Below are 17,575 nucleotides of genomic sequence, written 5' to 3'. Positions count from 1 at the left end.
TTACCTGTTGTGATAAATAAAGCCACTCATTTGAAAAACTCAGTTCCAAACACTAGAGTTTATTACACAGAAAGTAGGGACTCTCAATATGGAAATCAGGGTGTGAAGTAACCCACTGTGACGATATTTCATTTACGGACAAAAATGGCTTCAAAGGGAGTCTGGAAAATGTCCAGCAGGAAGGCTGGAAATGGACCACATCTCACAACATGGTCCTGTGTGAATGGAGTCGGTACAAGGGGAGGGAGAAACAAAAGAGTGAAATTTCCAAACTACTTCTAATTAAGAAAAATTTAACTTGTTCCAGTTGCTAAGCGGGCACATTTAAAATGCAGATAAAATAAGTAAAAAGCAATATACCTTTTAAGACTAAGGAAATTACAAAGGATGGTAATTTTCAAAGTTATCATGTTAAGAAACATGATGGAATCAGGCAGGTAATTGAGAAGTTTCTTGTCAATTGGCAACGTCTTCATCCCCAAATGGTCTAAGAGGACACAAATGACTAGTAAGTATTTTGTTCTAGACAAACATCTTTATACAACGTGCTTTAACGTCCCCACTGGAGGCCCATCAACTTGACCTGCGTCCCCCTAGAGTCAAACCGCCGGGGCTCCTGGGTTGCACAGACGCTTGGGGGCCCCGGGCGGCAGCCGCCACTGCCGGGAACTCGAGGTCGGTGCCGGTCACTTGACGTCCATGGCTGGGCTGCTCTGTAGGCTCTCCTGTGCAGGACGCGTCACCAAGGAGTCCGGTCTGGTCAACTTGAGCCTTCTGCCAGTTTTACCGCAAAACACACTCTCAAATTCCTGAAGTTGAGAAATGACTGTTAATGCACTGAATTTACAGACACGGAAACTATCTCCACAACACAAAGGTTGTGTGTTGGGGGGAGCATTTGGCCAGCTCAGTCGGTGCAATGTGCACGGCTCTTGATCTCGGGGTCGTGAGTTCGAGCCCCGTGGTGGGGCGGAGAGAGTACTTACAATGAAAAAAACCTTTAAAAAATTAAACAAAGAAGGTTGAAATTATGAGCTAAATTACTTCAAGATATGTAGGCGTCATCTACAAATTCATGTCCCATCTCGTAAGGGGGTGTACAGGATAAAAAGGATTCAAACATTTTTCTCCGTTACATTTACATGTATTTTTAACTTTCCAATAGAGTCTCATGATGCCTGAATATAGTATAAAGCCTTCTTTATTTAAAAGCAGCAGCCATACTTACAGATTTTCTGTCGTAGCATAATATACCACTTTACCCCTTTAGTGTCAGTGTTCCATCAGTCGCATTAAGGACATCAGTGTTTCAGAGCCATCACTACCATCCATCTCCAGAACTTTCCATCACCCCACACAGACACCGTACCCATGACCTACCCCACACACACCAGCAAGTGTTCCGGGGCAGGCCTGGGGTCAGGGGTTACCTCTGCACCCGTAAGACTAAAATCTGGCTCCCGTGGTACCGTCGGCACGGCCCTTGCTCACGCTGTCCTGCCTCCAGGAACTTTTCAAGGCCTCAGCTCTCGTGGCTGGGGCAGGCTGGCTGTCCCGAGCACAGGGTCAGCCCCAAGCTCACAAAAGAAGGCAAGTGCAGACAGCCAGATCTTTGTCAGCCTCTGGGAAACGGGATCGTGGGTCTGCACAACGCAGAAGGCAGACGTCCTATGGACAAAGTGTTCCGTCTCTTCAAGAAATAAAGAGCAAGGAGCAAATGTCCATCGAGGGATGAATGGCTAAAGATGTGGTATACATACAATGGAGCATTACACGGCAATCACAAAGAAGGAAATCTTGCCCTCTGCAACTACGTGGATGGAACCAGAGAGTATTATGCTAAGCGAAATTAGTCAGAGAAAGACAAAAATCATAGGACTTCACTCATATGAGGACTTTAAGAGACAAAACAGACGAACATAAGGGAAGGGAAACAAAAATAATATAAAAACAGCGAGGGGGACAAAATGTTAAGAGACTCTTAAATATGGAGAACAAACAGGGTTACTGGAGGGGGTGTGGGAGGGGGGATGGGCTAAATGGGGAAGGGGCACTAAGGAACCTACTCCTGAAATCCTGGTTGCGCTACACGCTAACTAACTTGAATGTAAATTGAAAAATTAAATTAAAATGTTAGGTCTGCAACTGCTTTAAAATAAAATAGTCCCGCAAGGGAGGCAGGACAGGAGTACAGACGAGGCGATCTTGGCCCTGAAGCAGAGTCACAGGAACACAGGAGCTCGGTATTCTGTTCTCTCCGTGTTTGTGCACGGACACATTTCCACGAGTTTTTTAAGCATAGCATTCTTATGCCGCTGAGTCTAGGCTTAAAGGTTTTGTGACAGTAAAAAATACATACCGTGACATTTTGTTTTAACCGCTGTATGTGGTTTAATCCGGCACACGAACTGCCTTCACAGTGTCGCGTGATCACCACCACTTTTCATCTTTCCACACGGACACTGTGTCCCCCGTCAAACATGACTCTCGTCCTCCCGCAGCCGCTGCCCACCAGCCCGCTTTCTGTCCCTACGAATGGAACAGCTCCAGGGGCCACACAGAAGTGGACCCAGGGGTCGTCTGTCCTCCTGTGACTGGTTCACGTCACTCAGAGCGGCGACGAGCCGCGCCCGTGCTGCGGCAACCCTCTCTGCCTACGGCTCTCTCTGGCTACGGCTGAGCAAGCGCCCTCCGCACGCACGCTGCCAGGCAGCGGGCCCGCCTCCAACATCCTGGCCTCTGAGACCAGAGCTGCTGTGAACACTGACATGCGGGCGTCCATCCGGGTCCCTGCTTTTAAGTCTCTCGGGTGCATAACCCCCAAGAGGGATTGCCGGATCGCGCGGCAATTCTAGGGCTACCTTCTTGAGACACCGTCAGACAACCGTCTACAGCAGCCGCACCATCTGACATTCCCACCAGCAGCCCCGAGTTCCAACTCTGCACCTCCTGCGAGCACCTATTTTGTCTGTAACAGCCACACGTGACGGTGAGAAGTGGTACTTGCACGTGGTTTTGACCCGCATTTCCCTGACGGTCAGAGATGGCGAGCATCTTCTCATGCGCTTGCTGGCCATTTGTTCACCTTCTTTGGAAAAAGGTGCTCGAATCCTTTGTTTTTGTATTGTGTTGCTTTTGTTGCTGGGCTGTAGTGGGTTTATATTTAGTTCACGTCCTGAAAGGGAAGAAGTACTCTGCTGAACGAGTTTAACTTCGGAACCATCTGGAATGGCTGGGGCACGCCACCTGTCCACCTTCAAAGTGGCATCTGACCAAGGCCACCTGTCATTTCTAACGACTATCCCACTCAGCCGCTACATCTGCACATATCTCTAATTTTCTTCCCGAACTTTAACAGGTTTTAGGGTCTCAATGCAATTTAAGATGAACCGTATTTTGACAGTTTCCTATATCCTGACACCCAAAGCCCAAATAGAAAATATCTGCCTGTACCGAAAAGGCAGAATTTCCCTTTGGGAATAATTAAAGCCACAAAGAAGGAAACAATCATTTCCGATGTAAGAAAGCACTCCAGAGATTTCCTGACCAGTGTCCACGCTGCGAGACTGGTGCCGGGCCTCCGCCTTTGTGCTGGGCATCTGTGCGGGCAGCGGGTAAGCTGGTGTGGCCTGGATGCCCACGGGGTCCCAGCTCTCAATCACGAGGCACCGGGGTGGCTGCGATCGCCAGGCCTCCTTGTAGGCCAGAAGTTAGTGGGCGACTGCCACTCTCCCCTCTCAGTCGGCATCTACTTCAACAAAGCCTGAGTGAAACGGCAGAGTTTCAAGGGAGTCTTACAGCTCATCAAGACACCTTGATGATATCTGGCCAGAGTGTGCAAATACTAGAGAAGCCAAACACAAGAAGTGCATTTCTCAGGGCGTCCGGCTGGCTCAGTAAGGAACAGCCAGTGACTCCTGACCTTGGGGTTGTGAGTTCGAGCCCCATGTTGGGTGTAGAGATTATAGAAACAAAGATAACCTTACAAAAACAAAGCGTATTTCTTAAGAGGAAGGAGGGCGATGGTTCCGAGCACCCATCAGGAAGCTGCACCAGGAAGTCGGGAAGGGAAAGTACCGGCCGCCTGTCTGGGGCAGGGACAGGCGTGCCACACAGCAGAGCAGGAGGGGAAAGTCTGAATCGCCACGAATAGTCTCAACCTAACAAACACAGAATCCACCGAATGGAGTATACACATTCTTTCCAAATAAATACAAAACTTTAAAAAACTGACAACAGAAGAGGTCACGATGGAAGTCTCAACAAACTTTCAAAAATGGTTTCTTTGTACAGACCATCTTCATTGATGACAACGTAATACGAAAACGTGAAAAACAGGGGCGCCTGGGTGGCTCAGTTGGTTGAGCATTTGACTCTTGGTTTCGGCTGAGGTCACGATCTCACGTTTTGTGGGTTCAAGCCCTGAGTCAGGCTCTGTGCTGGAAGCATGGAGTCTGCTTGGGATTCTCTGTCTCCTTCTCTCTCTGCCCCCCGCCCCCACTCTGCCTCTCTCAAAATAAAGAAAACTTATAAAAAATTTAAAAAAATAAAATGAAATGAAATACAAAGTAGCCAGAGACCTCTGCTTTAAAAACAGAAAAAGTAAAAAGCCAAATGCTTTTACCTCAGTGCGACAGAAAAAAATAAAACCTTAAAAAAATGACAGAATAGGTAACGCTTTGAAATAACGGACATAAAAGAAAAAACGAGAAAACACTACCACTGACTCTGCCCGCCCCCCAAATGCTGACAGAGCAGCAAGGCTCACGGAGACTCGGGCACAGGCACCCAGGTTCAGAGTGACAAAGGAGCAGAGGGGGGACAGAGCTGCAACGGGGCCACCAGGGCCCACCCACCAGGCCAGGTGATTGTCCTCGCCTTCAGAGCCAAAGAGGGGGTATGTTCCTGTCTGGAAGGTTGAAGGAGGGGTCTGTGTGCGGGAGGGGGAGGGGGGACACCAGTCAATAGGGGACCGGGGGATGCTGCGCACCAACTGGGGAGACCGTCAGCCTGTCGGCCGTCACCCCCAGGGCCACGGACTAACTCAGGGTGCCCGTCACTGGTGAAACAGGAACCAACCAGTCAGAGGCTGGCGGACGTGGGGGCAGGAATTCCCGCAGCACCAAGTGGTGGTGCTGCCGGGAGAGTGGGCAGTGGGGGGGGGGGGCTGTGAGGGGGCGGGAGGTGCAGAGGGAGGGGCCGCCCGCGGCTGGGCTGAGATTCCCGGTCCTCTCTCTCGACGGCTCCTCATAACCAGTGGGGAAGCTGCAGAGGACATTATCGGGAGAACAGGCAAATCCAGGCAAATCCAGAGGTTACCCCTGAGCCGGACAACAGTTTTGGACGGAAGTGACATTTCCTGAGTCTGAGCACCGTATCCCGGTTCCGTAAGACGAGGCTTTTGTTCTTCAAAAATACACAAGTCCTGAGGTATCTACGAGTCGTTATTAAACGGTTCAGGAAAGTATATAACGAGAGATCAAGCACGACAGAGCGAACGGGCTATGACGTTAGCAACTGGTGACTCTGAGTGAGGCTGGCGGGCACCCGCCGAGTTCGGTACAAATCTTGGAACTTTTCTCAAAGTTTGAAATTCTATCAAAATTCCCCATATAAAGTGAATCATCTAAATTCAGAGTTCTACAGACACCCGACCTCATCTCCCCCAAACCTCAACGTCATCGTAAGCAAACGTGAGGTGGGGCAGAGTGGGTGCAACTTAAGGAGACTTAAAAGCGTAATTAAACGCAATACATAATCAATCCATGGGTGGGTGCGGGTTTGGAGGAAAAAAGGAAAACCGCTACGAAAGTCATTTGAAACATTCCGGGGAAACGCCAATATGGACTATTTGATGCCAGCATGGCGATCAGCCTCGTGAGGCACAGTAACGGCACGGGGGGTGCGCAGGAGAATTTTCCAGGAGACGCGTCCAGAAATACCTAGAGGTGAAGAGACGCGACGCCTGGAAGCGTCTCTGAAACTGCGCGGCCAACACGCGAGTGCGTGACGTAAACACGGTAAACGCCGACCCCGGGTGACGGGTGCGGAGGTGTTCATTGTACTGTGTGTATGTTCGTTAGAAAAACAACACAAACTGGCCTGAAACCAACACAACACCGTATGGTAACTACGCTGGAAGTGAAATAAATTAACGAAGAAACAAGAAAGGGCGCCGAGGGAACCAGGTGTCTGCTGACGGAGCCCCAGACTCATCTCCCCGTCGCCCTCTGGACACGGCTTGGTGCCTCCTGGGCGCCGAAAGCCTCGCACGTCTGCGCCAGAGGCCGGAGGCCGCCCCGGCCGCCCCCCCCTCCCCCACCGGCCCACGGCGGGCCCCGCGCGAAACATCGATCAGATGGCGCCCGTGGGGACGGGCACAGGAGGCCCCCCCCCCCCCCCCCGAGACGGAGCCGGGCGCCTTGGCGGGGGCTCGGGCGCCACAGCCGGCCGGCGAGACCAGCCTCGGCGCGGGAGGCCTCGGCGCCCCCGCCCCCCTGCCCCGGCAACACCGCCCCGGCCACTGCCTGCCGGAGCCAGAAACCGCCCCAAACCCTGACTCCCCCTCCTCTCCGGCACACTGCCGCCCCAAACGACCCGCCCCGATCTCCCCCTAAAACCTAAGAGAGCGGGCCTTCCCTGTGTTCCCCGCAGCTTGCGTGTCCTGCGTGGCGGTTCCTCGTTCCCCCGAGACTCACTTTGCCAGTAAAACCACCGGCTGTTTTGCTTTTAAGGCTGACATGCCACTGCTGCCTACGACCCTCCAGACCCCCCGCCACCCCTGCTGCAGGCAGGGCCCACAGAGCAGCTCTCCTCGTGACAGGACCGACACGCCCCTGCATCGTCCGCTCGGCCAGCAGGCTCTTGGTCTCATTCGAAGGGTGAACCCCCGGCACCCTGAACAAGCCTGGGTGCAGTGACCTGCGGAACGAAACGTGTACTAAAACAACTCGGGAAGGGGCGCCTGGGTGGCTCAGTCGGTTAAGCGTCCGACTTCAGCTCAGGTCACGATCTCGCGGTCCGTGAGTTCGAGCCCCGTGTCGGGCTCTGGGCTGATGGCTCAGAGCCTGGAGCTTGCTTCCGATTCTGTGTCTCCCTCTCTCTCTGCCCCTCCCCCGTTCATGCTGTGTCTCTCTCTGTCTCAAAAATAGATAAACGTTAAAAAATTTAAAAAAATAAAAAAATAAATAAATAAATAAACAAACAACACAACTCGGGAAAATCACTTAAGACTCTCGTGTATTTTACCTGTCAGAACAGAAATAGGTGAATAAGAGAGACCGGTTACCGAGGAAACAGCCATAGACCCTGCTTGGCGAGCTGTGTGCTAACCCAACAAAGTGCTTCCCGACGTCCCTGCAGCCCCTTTCCTGACCGGCCCTAGAATCTGACCCAGAAGCAAGCCACACATTCAACGTAACTAAGTTCAGAAACACCAGGAAGCATAATGTATATGAAATGTGAAATATAACACCTGTAAGTTTTAACCTATTTAATCTTTGGGTATATACAAAGACAGTTAACGAATTTTTATCGTTGTTGTAAGCACCTTCAATACGTTTGAATAAATTACACGAGTAATTCATTACTAATAGATACCCAGAGGCAAACATTAAAATCATTTTCAAACATGTAAAAGCTTGGGGCGCATGGGTGGCACAGCAGGCTAAATGTCTGACTCTTGATTTTGGCTCAGGCCACGACCTTGTGCTTCATGAGATCGAGCCCCACATCAGGCTCTGCAGTGAGTGTGGAGCCTGCTTGGGATTCTCCCTTCCTCAGTCTCTCCCTCTCCCTCTCCCTCTATCCCTCCCTCCCTCCCTCCCTCCCTCCCTCCCTCCCCCCCCTCACTTGTAAATGTGCGTGGGCTCTCTAAATAAACAAATATCAATTTTTAAACACACATATATACACATATGTATATATGAACGTACGTAAGCTTTTTCCAAAAACGACACACAAGTGGCCAACAGACACGTGAGGCCCGACATCACTCCTCATCAGATCAAAACGACACTGAGATACCACCACCTCACACCTGTCCGAGCGGCTCAGACTCACAACTCAGGAAACAACAGCTGCCGGTGAGGATGCGGAGAAAAAGGAACCGTTTTGCACTGCAAACCGGTGGAATGCAAACCGGTGTAGCCGCTCTGGAAAGCAGTGCGGAGGTTCCTCAAGAAGTTAAAAACAGAAGTACCCTACGACCCAGCCGTCACACTTCCCTGTATTTGCCCAAAGGCTACAAGAATGCTGATTCGAAGAGGCAAATTCACCCCGATGTTTACAGCAACACTATCGACAATAGCCAAACTATGGAAAGAGCCCAAACGTCCGTTGACTGACGAATGGATAAAGATGTGGTGGATACACACACACACACACACACACACACACACACACACACACACACAGTGGAACAGTACTCAGCCATCAAAGAGAGTAAGAGCTTGCCATTGGCAACGACGTGGATAGAACTAAAGTATGATAGTGAAACATGTCATTCAGAGAAAAACACATACTGTATGATATCACTCATCTGTGGAATTGAAGAAACAAAACAAATGGGCAAAGGAATAAAGAGACTAACCAAGAACCAGACCCTCAACTACAGAGATCACATCACACCGACGGTCGCCAGAGGGGAGGGGGGTCGGAGGACGGGGGAAATAAGTGAGGGGATGAAGGAGCGCACCTGTCGTGACGAGCACCGGGGGACGTGTGGGAGTGCCGAATCCCTACGTTGTACACCTGAAACTGGTATCACGCTGTGTGTTCACTAACTGGAATTAAATAATAACAAAAATACATAAAAGCTTCATTTTATCAAAGTTAACAGTCGATCTCCAACACGTAATGTCAAAGAGTAAGTGCATCATAAACAACCGTAAGTGATCCAGTTAGAAGAGACGGGACGTAAACGCTGCTCTACAACGCGGCCAACGTACAACGGAAGGACGGAGCCTTGCCGTGCGGAGACACGAGGGAAACGGAAAACCGCCTGCGGTTCCCGGCCCTTCCGGGATCTAGACACGAGAGGCTCTTTCTAAAAGGCTTCCACGTTTCTGCGCCAACCTCAGCTCAGCGCCTAACGGGTGCTGAGCCCACAGCGGCAACCACACGACGGCTTCGACAAGGAGCGGGGCCGGGGCGCTGGGCTTGCCTCGTTGAGGCCTCGCCACCACTCCCCCTGGCCACCAGCATTCTGAGGCCAGTACCTGCAGCCGCGGTCCCCCCGAGGCAGAGCACTGAAGCCAAAGCCGCGAACGCCTCCGTTCTTCCATCTGAACCACCAGGGAAGGGGCGGCCGGACTCCCATTCACACCACGCGTTCGGTCCTACCCGGAGCCACGCTCGCTCGCTACGATTGCCCCTGGGACTGGACAGACAGGGTCAAGGCAGCGCTGGCTGCAACAAGGAGCCAGATGCTTGGGCTCCGAAGCCCCCAAGTCGTCCCCGGTCACGCGGCCCACCGAAGAGTCTCGCTTCTCCGCCTTCTGAGCGCACGTGAATTCCAGACTATTTAACACGTATCTGTCTCTCCCTTAACTATTCTTGCTTCATCCCATCATAAAGTTTTCAGAGGGTAACGAAAGACCACATCTCCCAGGTCTCTGACACCCCTTCAAGCCCCACAATCCACTGCACACAGCAGGCGCTCGATCTATGACCTGACAACCAATACTCAGTCACTTACACCGTGCGTCAGTGAACGGACCCCGGCCGTGATTCTTATTTCGATACACGAAGAGCTACATCATTAATGAGCGGAGTTCTGTTCTCAGTGAACTCAGTACCTGACACTGGATTCCAGCAAGAACAGTCTGGGATATCTCAGGGAAAGAAGGATAAGTTAAGATCTCTGGTAAGTTTATAAAATTCGAAAAATCTACCTGCTCCGAATACTGACCTTCTTAAGAGAATCTCCGTGTCTCTCCTGAATGTACTTCAGGAACGCTGTGGTCCACTGGAGCGTGGTTGCCTTATCTGTCTCGGCATTGCAGAAGGGGACTAGAAGATTCAACTCATCGCAACAAATGCGGATTCTGCGCCTACGGTCAAAATCCAAAGTGATCACCCAGAGAAGCAGAAGCAATACCAAGCAGTAAAGCAAATGTCTGAATGTGTTGCTTGTGGCCCGGCCACCGAGTGCGTGCTCAGGACCACGCTCCGCCACGACCATGCGGCCCTCCTCCACAAGGCCGACCTGCTGCAGGGGTTTCCACGGACTTCTCATGGGTCAGGAGCAAGGGCCAGTTTCCAGTCTCCAGACCAAGCATGGACCCAAGCCCCGGAAACGCGAAGCAAAATTTTGTGGGGGGTTCTCTGGGTGGACAGCTCTCCTTGGGCCAAGGAGCTCACCCACAGCTCAGGGTTGCAGCTATGATCGGCAAGGGACCCCGGGTCAAAAGGATCACACACGACCAGTCTGATAATGCCCCAAAACCCAGTCATTTGAGAGATCATTCATTTTTTGGAGATCGTTTACATCCCAAGTGGTCTCATGATTTACACCATTTTTAGCTCTTCCCGATTACCAGCTTATACAACCCTCGTTGCCCATCTTCCCAAGCATACACTCAGAATCTGTCGTAGCGATCTCATGAGGTCAACGTGACAGCTGGCATTTACGAGATGCTAACTTCTACACAGAGGCAGACACGTGTGACATACACACGTGTTTCATCCTGTCTCCAATCCGTGTGGTAGCCAGCTCTGCTTTGTAGATAAGAAACTCAGATGAGAGGTGATCCCTCTGCAGGCTGTTAAACTACGAAAAGGCAGAGTAAAAATCTAAGCTCTCGCTGTCAGCATATGGTAGAAGGGTCTTCACATAGTAGGTGTTAAATAAATGTTTATGTGATAAATAACAGAATAGGAAAAATGTCCTTTCTGGTTCGAAAGTCCTTGCTGACACAGCGCTTCAAGTAGAGTGTGTGAGTGTGTGTGTGTGCCAGTGGGTGTGAGCGCACCTGTGTATGAAGGAGATCTAGCTGGGCAGCTAGCTCTAATATATCCTTTTAAAAGGAAAGAAGTCGCCTTGGGTCAACATTCGCCCTTCATAGTTGAACGTCTGCCTTGCCGCATGCTATAAAAAGGAAACTGGTACAAAGTTCTCAATGAATGACTATGTTAATTATGTTAGGGAAACATCAGGTAAAAATCCAGCTGTAATAGAGAAAAACTAGCCACCTTTTGATTCTACATAAAATTGCAGATTCAGGGCGCCTGGGTGGCTCAGTCACTTAAGCATCTGACTTCAGCTCAGGTCATGATCTCATGGTTCGTGGGTTTGAGCCCCGCATCGGGCTCTGTGCTGACAGCTCGGAGCCTGGAATCTGCTTCGGATTCTGTGTCTCCCTCTTTCTGCCCCTCCCCTGCTCATGCCCTGTCAATCTCTCTCTCTCTCTCTCTCAAAAATAAATATTCAAAAAAATATTGCAGATTCTAAATAAAACCTGCAGATAGAACGACAGTTCTAACCCCTTTCCTTCCCAACATTCTTAAAAGAACCAGGCAAAGCGAAGTGCCCCACTGTGCACCCTGGCCATCTCCCAGCAGCCTACTCACAAGGCGGGCCCCTGATGGCATCTGGACACTCAGATTCCAGGGGTTCCCAGCACCGTTAGTTAGGAGGGGCTCCCTGCACCCACAACGTGCGCGTAAACACGGCTTATGCTGTGCATCGGCTCTTCTCCTGGGGTCCTGGGATTGGCTGCTTGGCAGGTAGGAATGCCTCCATGACATGCCCGCCAAGAAAATCTCGGGGCCCTGAGTCCCTCAGGAGCTTTCCCAGCTGGCCACAGCTGGTGCTGGGGTTGCTGAGTGCATCTGGGAGTCCCCTGGGAGGGGACACCTGGGAGCCTACAACTAGCTCACTGGACGCCCATCCCCCACCCAGCACCTTTGGTAATTTTGCAGGTTCCTTTCTCTGTAATAAATCAAAGCCCTAAGTCCTAAAGAATCATCAAACCTGGGAGGTGGTCCTGGGGACCCCGATGCCCCTAGCAAAACAAAGTCAATATTCACTCTGGCCAACCTCTCTCCACTTTGAACACATTGTGAATCGACTAAACTGCTGTCTCATCAATAACTTGCCTATTACCGCTAATAACCGGAATAAAGTTGCGTGCTGACGAACAACCACACGAGTTACCTTCTATCTCTTTCCATGCGGTTATGCCTCTCCCTGCGCTGCGACCTTCCTCCCTGGGGCCCGCTCTGGCTCTGCTCCCCGAGGTTTGCCTGCGAGGACTCCGCGGGTGGCCAAGCGCCCTGTGCGGCGGTGGAAGCTTCACCCACGTTCTGAATCTCTCCAAGGGCTCTTCGTTCTACGTTTGTGTCCAGCTGACGAATTCTACTCCGGTTCCTCTTATTTATTGCTTGCTTACATAGCGCTTCTTCTTTGCAAAAGAAGAAGAAAGTGTATTTTAATTTTTTATTTTACTTAACTTCTTCCCATTAGTGCTGAGTACCTTTGGTGCCATTTTCAACTCCAGACATACGCATTCACGAGCAAGGGACACACAGAACTCAACAGGAAAAGCTGCACCTACTCCAGGAACTTGTACACAAAGCTCCAAGGTTCAAACCACAAACCTGAACATGAATCTGTAACCAAACGAGAACACTCCGAGTATTATGTAATCAATACAACCTTGCCAAAGGTCCCCTGTTAATCAGCAGATGTTAACTACCACCTACGAACGGAGAAACCAAGAAGTTATTGAACTTCTCTGACGTTCAGAATGAAAAAAGATTTTTTTTCTCCAGAAGATTTTCTTTTATGCAATTATTCTAACGTGACAGCGGATACTCTAACCGCAGTGCCCAGAAGACAAAACGTAGGTGGCCTACGGTTAAACATGCCCTCACCTCACAAGCGATTCTGCCCACACGAGGAGTGACCACCTCCTAGCTTTGACTTCTGCTGGAGGAACGCGGCAAATTTCGTCACACGCAGAGCGGGAGGCCCCCAGCTAACACGTGCGGGGTGTGCGTTCTCAGGATGCCAAACAAAAGCCAAATAAATCTGTGGCACAGGAGTCACCACCACATCTTTCAGAGCGGGGGACCCGGTGGGGAGCTCAGTGCTGGGAACGCTTTGTTCCTGAAGCTGAGAACTTAGCACACGGTCTGACTAGCAACCTTTAACTCTGCAAACGGTAACACGCGCTTCTGCACGGAGACGCCGAACCACGAGAACTGCCCGCTGCCTCGGCGGCTCCGTCGCTCCTGCCCTCGCCGGCTCTGGAAAACCTTGGGGTTATCTCGTCCAGTGAGTCAAAAAATAGTTGGCTCCCAGGGAGAAAGGGATTGCGAGCTCACTCTCAAGATGAGCAAGGTTTGCCTTCAGCAGTTTATTTCTAAACCCTTCTGAATCACCTTATGGCCTCTTGTCCCCAACTCAATCCTCTGCCCATCTGCAGATTGTCTCCTAAAGCTTTTAGCAGGTTTCAGACTCCTGGCTCACTCGTGAAATATAAAATAAGAAAAAAACAAAAACAACGCTATTCAGTGCTTTCGGCAACTTGCAGGAAACGCTAAGTTTACGGAAGCCCGTCGTTCTTCCGTTCACGGAGATCGCTAGCAAGAGGAGCCTCCAAACTCAATGTTTCCACACTAAGTACAAATATGTTTGGAATTCGAAAGAAAGTTCAAAGTGAAGAAAAGTCCCCCACGTGGAAATACACCTCCAAGACCATGTCACGTTTACAAACCTCCCCCCCACCAGAATGACATCAGGGCAGCGCCCGCTCCCCTTTGTGGCTTACCTCCTACTTTAATCCAAACCTGCTCAGGCAAAGCTTTGTTTCTACCGCCCAGAGTCTGTTTAGTGGATTCAACTTCCTGCTGGTAACAGAAAGAAAATGCTCTAGGCAATCCAATATCCTGATGCTTGGCAGCTTCGAGTATAGAACATGGGTTACTAGAGCTCTGGAAAAACGAAGCCACAGGAACTTTATCAGCATGAGACCCAGTCGGTCCCCTCGATTCCACACAAAGCACATGCACTTCCACAGAAATCACGCCAAAGACATCATGCGCTACACAGAGGATTTTAAGACATTCCCCGACCACATAAACACTCTCGACGTTAAGGGTTATTAAGCTCGGCGAAAGAGAAATCCTTCAGATCGAATGAACTCAACTCAGATCCATTCGCTACAAAAGAGCAAAGCGGGACCAACTGTCCCCTTACCTGCACCTGCGACGGGTTCGAGCCGGCGTTGGCCGAGCAGGCGTTGGCCGTGAACACGGGGTACGTGAACTGCAGGGCCGTGGCCGCGGTGGCAGTTTTATTTTTCACTAACGTCGTGCATTTGTTTTGTTGCTGATGAAGAGGGACGTTCATTAATTCGGAAGGATGTCGGATAAGAGTGACCAAACTGCCGAGACAAAAAAAAACATGTGACGAGTGTGTTGCGGGAAATGTCCCGAAGCGGTACAATCACCTTTTCTAGAACGCGCAAGTCTGTTAGGGTGAACGAATGCCCCTCATCACGGAAACCTCTGGCGAACAATCACCGACTGGTGCCGCGGCGCACAAGCTCAAGCTTCTTCCTCACGGAGGATCGGGAGGCTGTGTGTCACTGACAATCTCTCTTGCTCTGTTGTTTTGGCCATCCTCCAAACTCTGATGACTGAGGGCGAAATGGGGACCACCACTGGCTAGGGACGGACAGAAAGCCGAGGAGCCGCCGCAGCACACGGGCCGCTCCTCTCCAGGAGTCGCCCCTGGGGCAGGACTGGCGGGCTGGCGGCCTGGCTGCAGGAGAAGCTACGCTCTGTGGTCAAAGCCTCAGGACAAGACGCTTTCCTTCCACAAGGCTGCGTCCGTGCGCGCAGTGAAGACACCGCTAACCTGAGTCAACATGGGGGAAACACACCTCTCCTGACACGCAGGCGGGTAATCCGGTGCTCAGAAGCACTGGCACACCGATCTCAACTGGAACTTAGCCCTTCCGCGTGCAGACAGCGCTGACCACAGAAGCCCACGCTCTGGGGTGTGTACTCAGTACTCCCAAGTGCTTGCTCACCGGCACCTGCACAGGGCACAGAACCTTGCAAGTCGGCCCCCTGTTAAGATGCCAGCCGGGAGGAGGCTGGGGGCTTTCTAGCGGCTGACTTGACCTGCGCCCAGACCCAGCTGGGCCCAATCCATATTAAAACGCAAGCTGCGGTGGCGCTGGCTTTGCACCAGATCACCTGGTCTCTACCCAGACCCGGCCACGCAGATACCAGTCACAGCCAGGCCGGCGGCCTCCTCACCAGGGGTCCGCATGTGCACCCAGACTGAGACTTCGGCCTCTGCACGGGACCTTCCGGTCCGCACCCCGACGGAGGCTGGCGGCCTCCTGTGCGCGCAGACCCGGCGCGGCCCGCCCCCCCCCCCCCCCGCGCCCTCCCCGCGCCCGGCCGCCCCGGGGTGGACACCCACTTGTTGAGCGCCACGCCGGGCTCGGGGGGCTCGGCGCCGCGCGGGGCGGAAGGCGGCTCAGCGGGGATGCTGTTGAAGCGGTCCTCCAGGCGGACGCGCACGGCCGACTTGGCCCGCGCCTCGGGCGCTCCCTCCGCGTTCTCCTTGCCGCCGCCGCCGCCGTCGGGCGCCTTGGGCCGCGGCGCGCCCGGGCCGGGGCCGTCGGCGCCCGGCGTCTTCTCGGCGGCGGCGGGGGCGCCCGCCTCGCTGAGCAGCATCATGCGCAGCTCCTGGAAGTCGACGTGGCCCAGGCAGGGCGCGGCGCCCGCGAAGCCGCCGTCGGCCAGCGCGGGCGGGCACAACACCGGGTACACGGACGCCGCGCCCCCGGCCGCCGCCGCCGCCGCCGCCGCGCCCCCCGCCGCCGCGAAGCCGCCCGCCGCCGTCGCCGCGCCCGGCGCCGTGGCCGCCAGAAAGGCCGAGCTGAGGCGCGCGTCGAGCTCGCCGTCGGCCGCCGCCGCCTCCATGTGCGAGTAGAGGATGTGCTGCAGCTGCGTGTACTCCACCTCCGTCATCTCCACCAGGCTCAGGTCGGTGGTCGTGAAGCTCAGCCCCGCCTCGCCCGGCGCCGCGTCCGCGCCCTCGGGGCCCGCCGGCCCGCCCGCCTGCGGCGGCTCCCGCGGCCCGGGGCCCGACATGCCGGCGCCAACGGCGGGGCGCGCGGCGGGGCCGGCGGGCACCGGGCCGGCGCGGCGTCGCCGGGCGACGTTGTGGGGGGCGGGAAACCGCTGGGCCTACGGCGCGCCTGCGCCGCGCCGCCCCGCCCGCAACGGAAACCCCACCCCCTGGGCCGAGGCCCCGCCCCCTGGCCCCCACCCTCGCCAACCGCCTGGCCGGCTGCCCGCCGCGCCGCGCCGCGCCGCGCCCCGCCCCCGACGGCGGAGAGGGCGGTGGCGGTGCCACGGGAGTTGCGCGCGCAGGTGTGCGGGTGGGTGGGGAGCGGCTGTGGTGGGCTGCGTGCGCAGGTCGGGGGCGGGGCGATGCGGGGGATGCGCGCGCAGGGCGAGGGCGGGGCCGGGGCCGGGGCCCGGCGGGCGCGTGCGCTCTAGCCGTTCACAGGTACTACACACCTACCCCGGGTACCTGTGCGAGGTACCTGTGCGGGGAGGAGGAGGTCTGCAGCCTGGTGACGTGTCGGTCATACCGCCGCATTCCGGAGCACACCGCAGTCGTGCTCCCCGAGTGCGCAGCGCCCCTCTGCCGCGTCGTTTCTGTGAACACATGCGAGATCGTACCGTGCACGTGGTTTTAAGGCTTTTCTCCCGCTTAAAACGTCCTCGGGAGGGAAGTGGTGGGTTCCTCAATAAACGATATCAGGACAGCGGATTAATCCTTTGGAAAAAAAAAAAAAGCAAACCAAGCTAGAGCACTTATTTCCACACCAGACACAGGGATTAGCTAGAGGTGATTGAAATATGGAAGTTTAAAAAGCGAAATTACAAAGCCGCTAAATACACAGAGGGACGCGGGTAAAACCTTTGAGAAGATTCCAAGCGCGGCACCAACACAGACCACAATGTGCACAGAGTCACCAGGACCTTGTTAAAAAGCAGATTCTAATTCAGGCCTGGGTGGGACCCGGAAGCCACTTTCTCAGGAGCCCCATCTGATGCGCGTGCTGCTGCTGAAAAGACCTCGCTGAACAGCAAAATCACAGAGTGCTGTGTCGCTGAGAAAGTAAAATCAAGATTATATCCGATTTGGTTTTTCACTTACTGGAAGTAAAGACCATTGGCCACCTACCACGTGTGTTTGTTTCTCATTTGGGTGGGGTTCCTGCAGACAGTTTTCGAGGCCTCTTTTGTTTAGAGGTGGAATGCGAGAATGATGTCGCTTCACTGGAACTGGCATTGTAAGTAAAACGTGAAGAGAATACCAAACGTGCTTTTCTAAAGTCTAAGTGCAGCTCCCAGGGGTGCCGCCCACCCCTCGGGAGGCAGCCCCCCAGAGCTGTGAACCCCACCCAGAATCCCCGCGCAGCCGGCGTGCATGCGGGGAGTGAGGTCTCCAGCCGTGGCTCCTGTGAGCAAATAGCAGCCTCTGCCCCAAACGGGCAAGAAAATCGAATTTGAGAGGGGCCGGGAGAAGGGACTA

At 53.5% G+C, this 17,575-nt stretch overlaps 1 protein-coding gene across 2 annotated transcripts; it reads right to left on the bottom strand.

Annotated features, from left to right (window-relative positions):
- Positions 1–39: 39 nt before the first annotated feature.
- Positions 40–16,119, bottom strand: TCFL5 (transcription factor like 5). 2 transcript variants are annotated; one of them, XM_042979964.1, is made up of 6 exons: positions 15,443–16,119; positions 14,204–14,390; positions 13,776–13,938; positions 12,158–12,404; positions 9,911–10,052; positions 40–809 (listed from the first exon to the last, which is right to left on the bottom strand). In XM_042979964.1, the coding sequence occupies exons 1-6, from the start codon at positions 16,117–16,119 to the stop codon at positions 687–689; spliced, it is 1,539 nt and encodes a 512-aa protein (XP_042835898.1). In that variant the 3' UTR covers positions 40–686. The 2 variants fall into 2 exon arrangements, with proteins under 2 accessions (XP_042835898.1, XP_042835899.1); XM_042979965.1 differs by having other exon boundaries at positions 12,158–12,401.
- Positions 16,120–17,575: the final 1,456 nt, after the last annotated feature.

The sequence above is a fragment of the Panthera tigris genome, chromosome A3, assembly GCF_018350195.1.
Source record: "Panthera tigris isolate Pti1 chromosome A3, P.tigris_Pti1_mat1.1, whole genome shotgun sequence".
In the NCBI taxonomy this organism is placed as follows: Eukaryota; Metazoa; Chordata; class Mammalia; order Carnivora; family Felidae; genus Panthera; species Panthera tigris.
Note: the sequence above shows the minus strand (reverse complement) of the source record. Positions and strands in the feature narration are given on the sequence as shown.

Bases quoted from the DNA above. Each gene is read 5' to 3' on its own strand.
- TCFL5 (XM_042979964.1), bottom strand. From the start codon at position 16,119: ATGTCGGGCCCCGGGCCGCGGGAGCCGCCGCAGGCGGGCGGGCCGGCG. The intron at 14,391-15,442 runs GTGGGTGTCCAC...TTGTCTCGGCAG, and splicing joins CCCGGCGTGGCGCTCAACAA to TTTGGTCACTCTTATCCGAC. The intron at 10,053-12,157 runs GTAACTCGTGTG...TTTTGACCGTAG, and splicing joins CGCATGGAAAGAGATAGAAG to GCGCAGAATCCGCATTTGTT.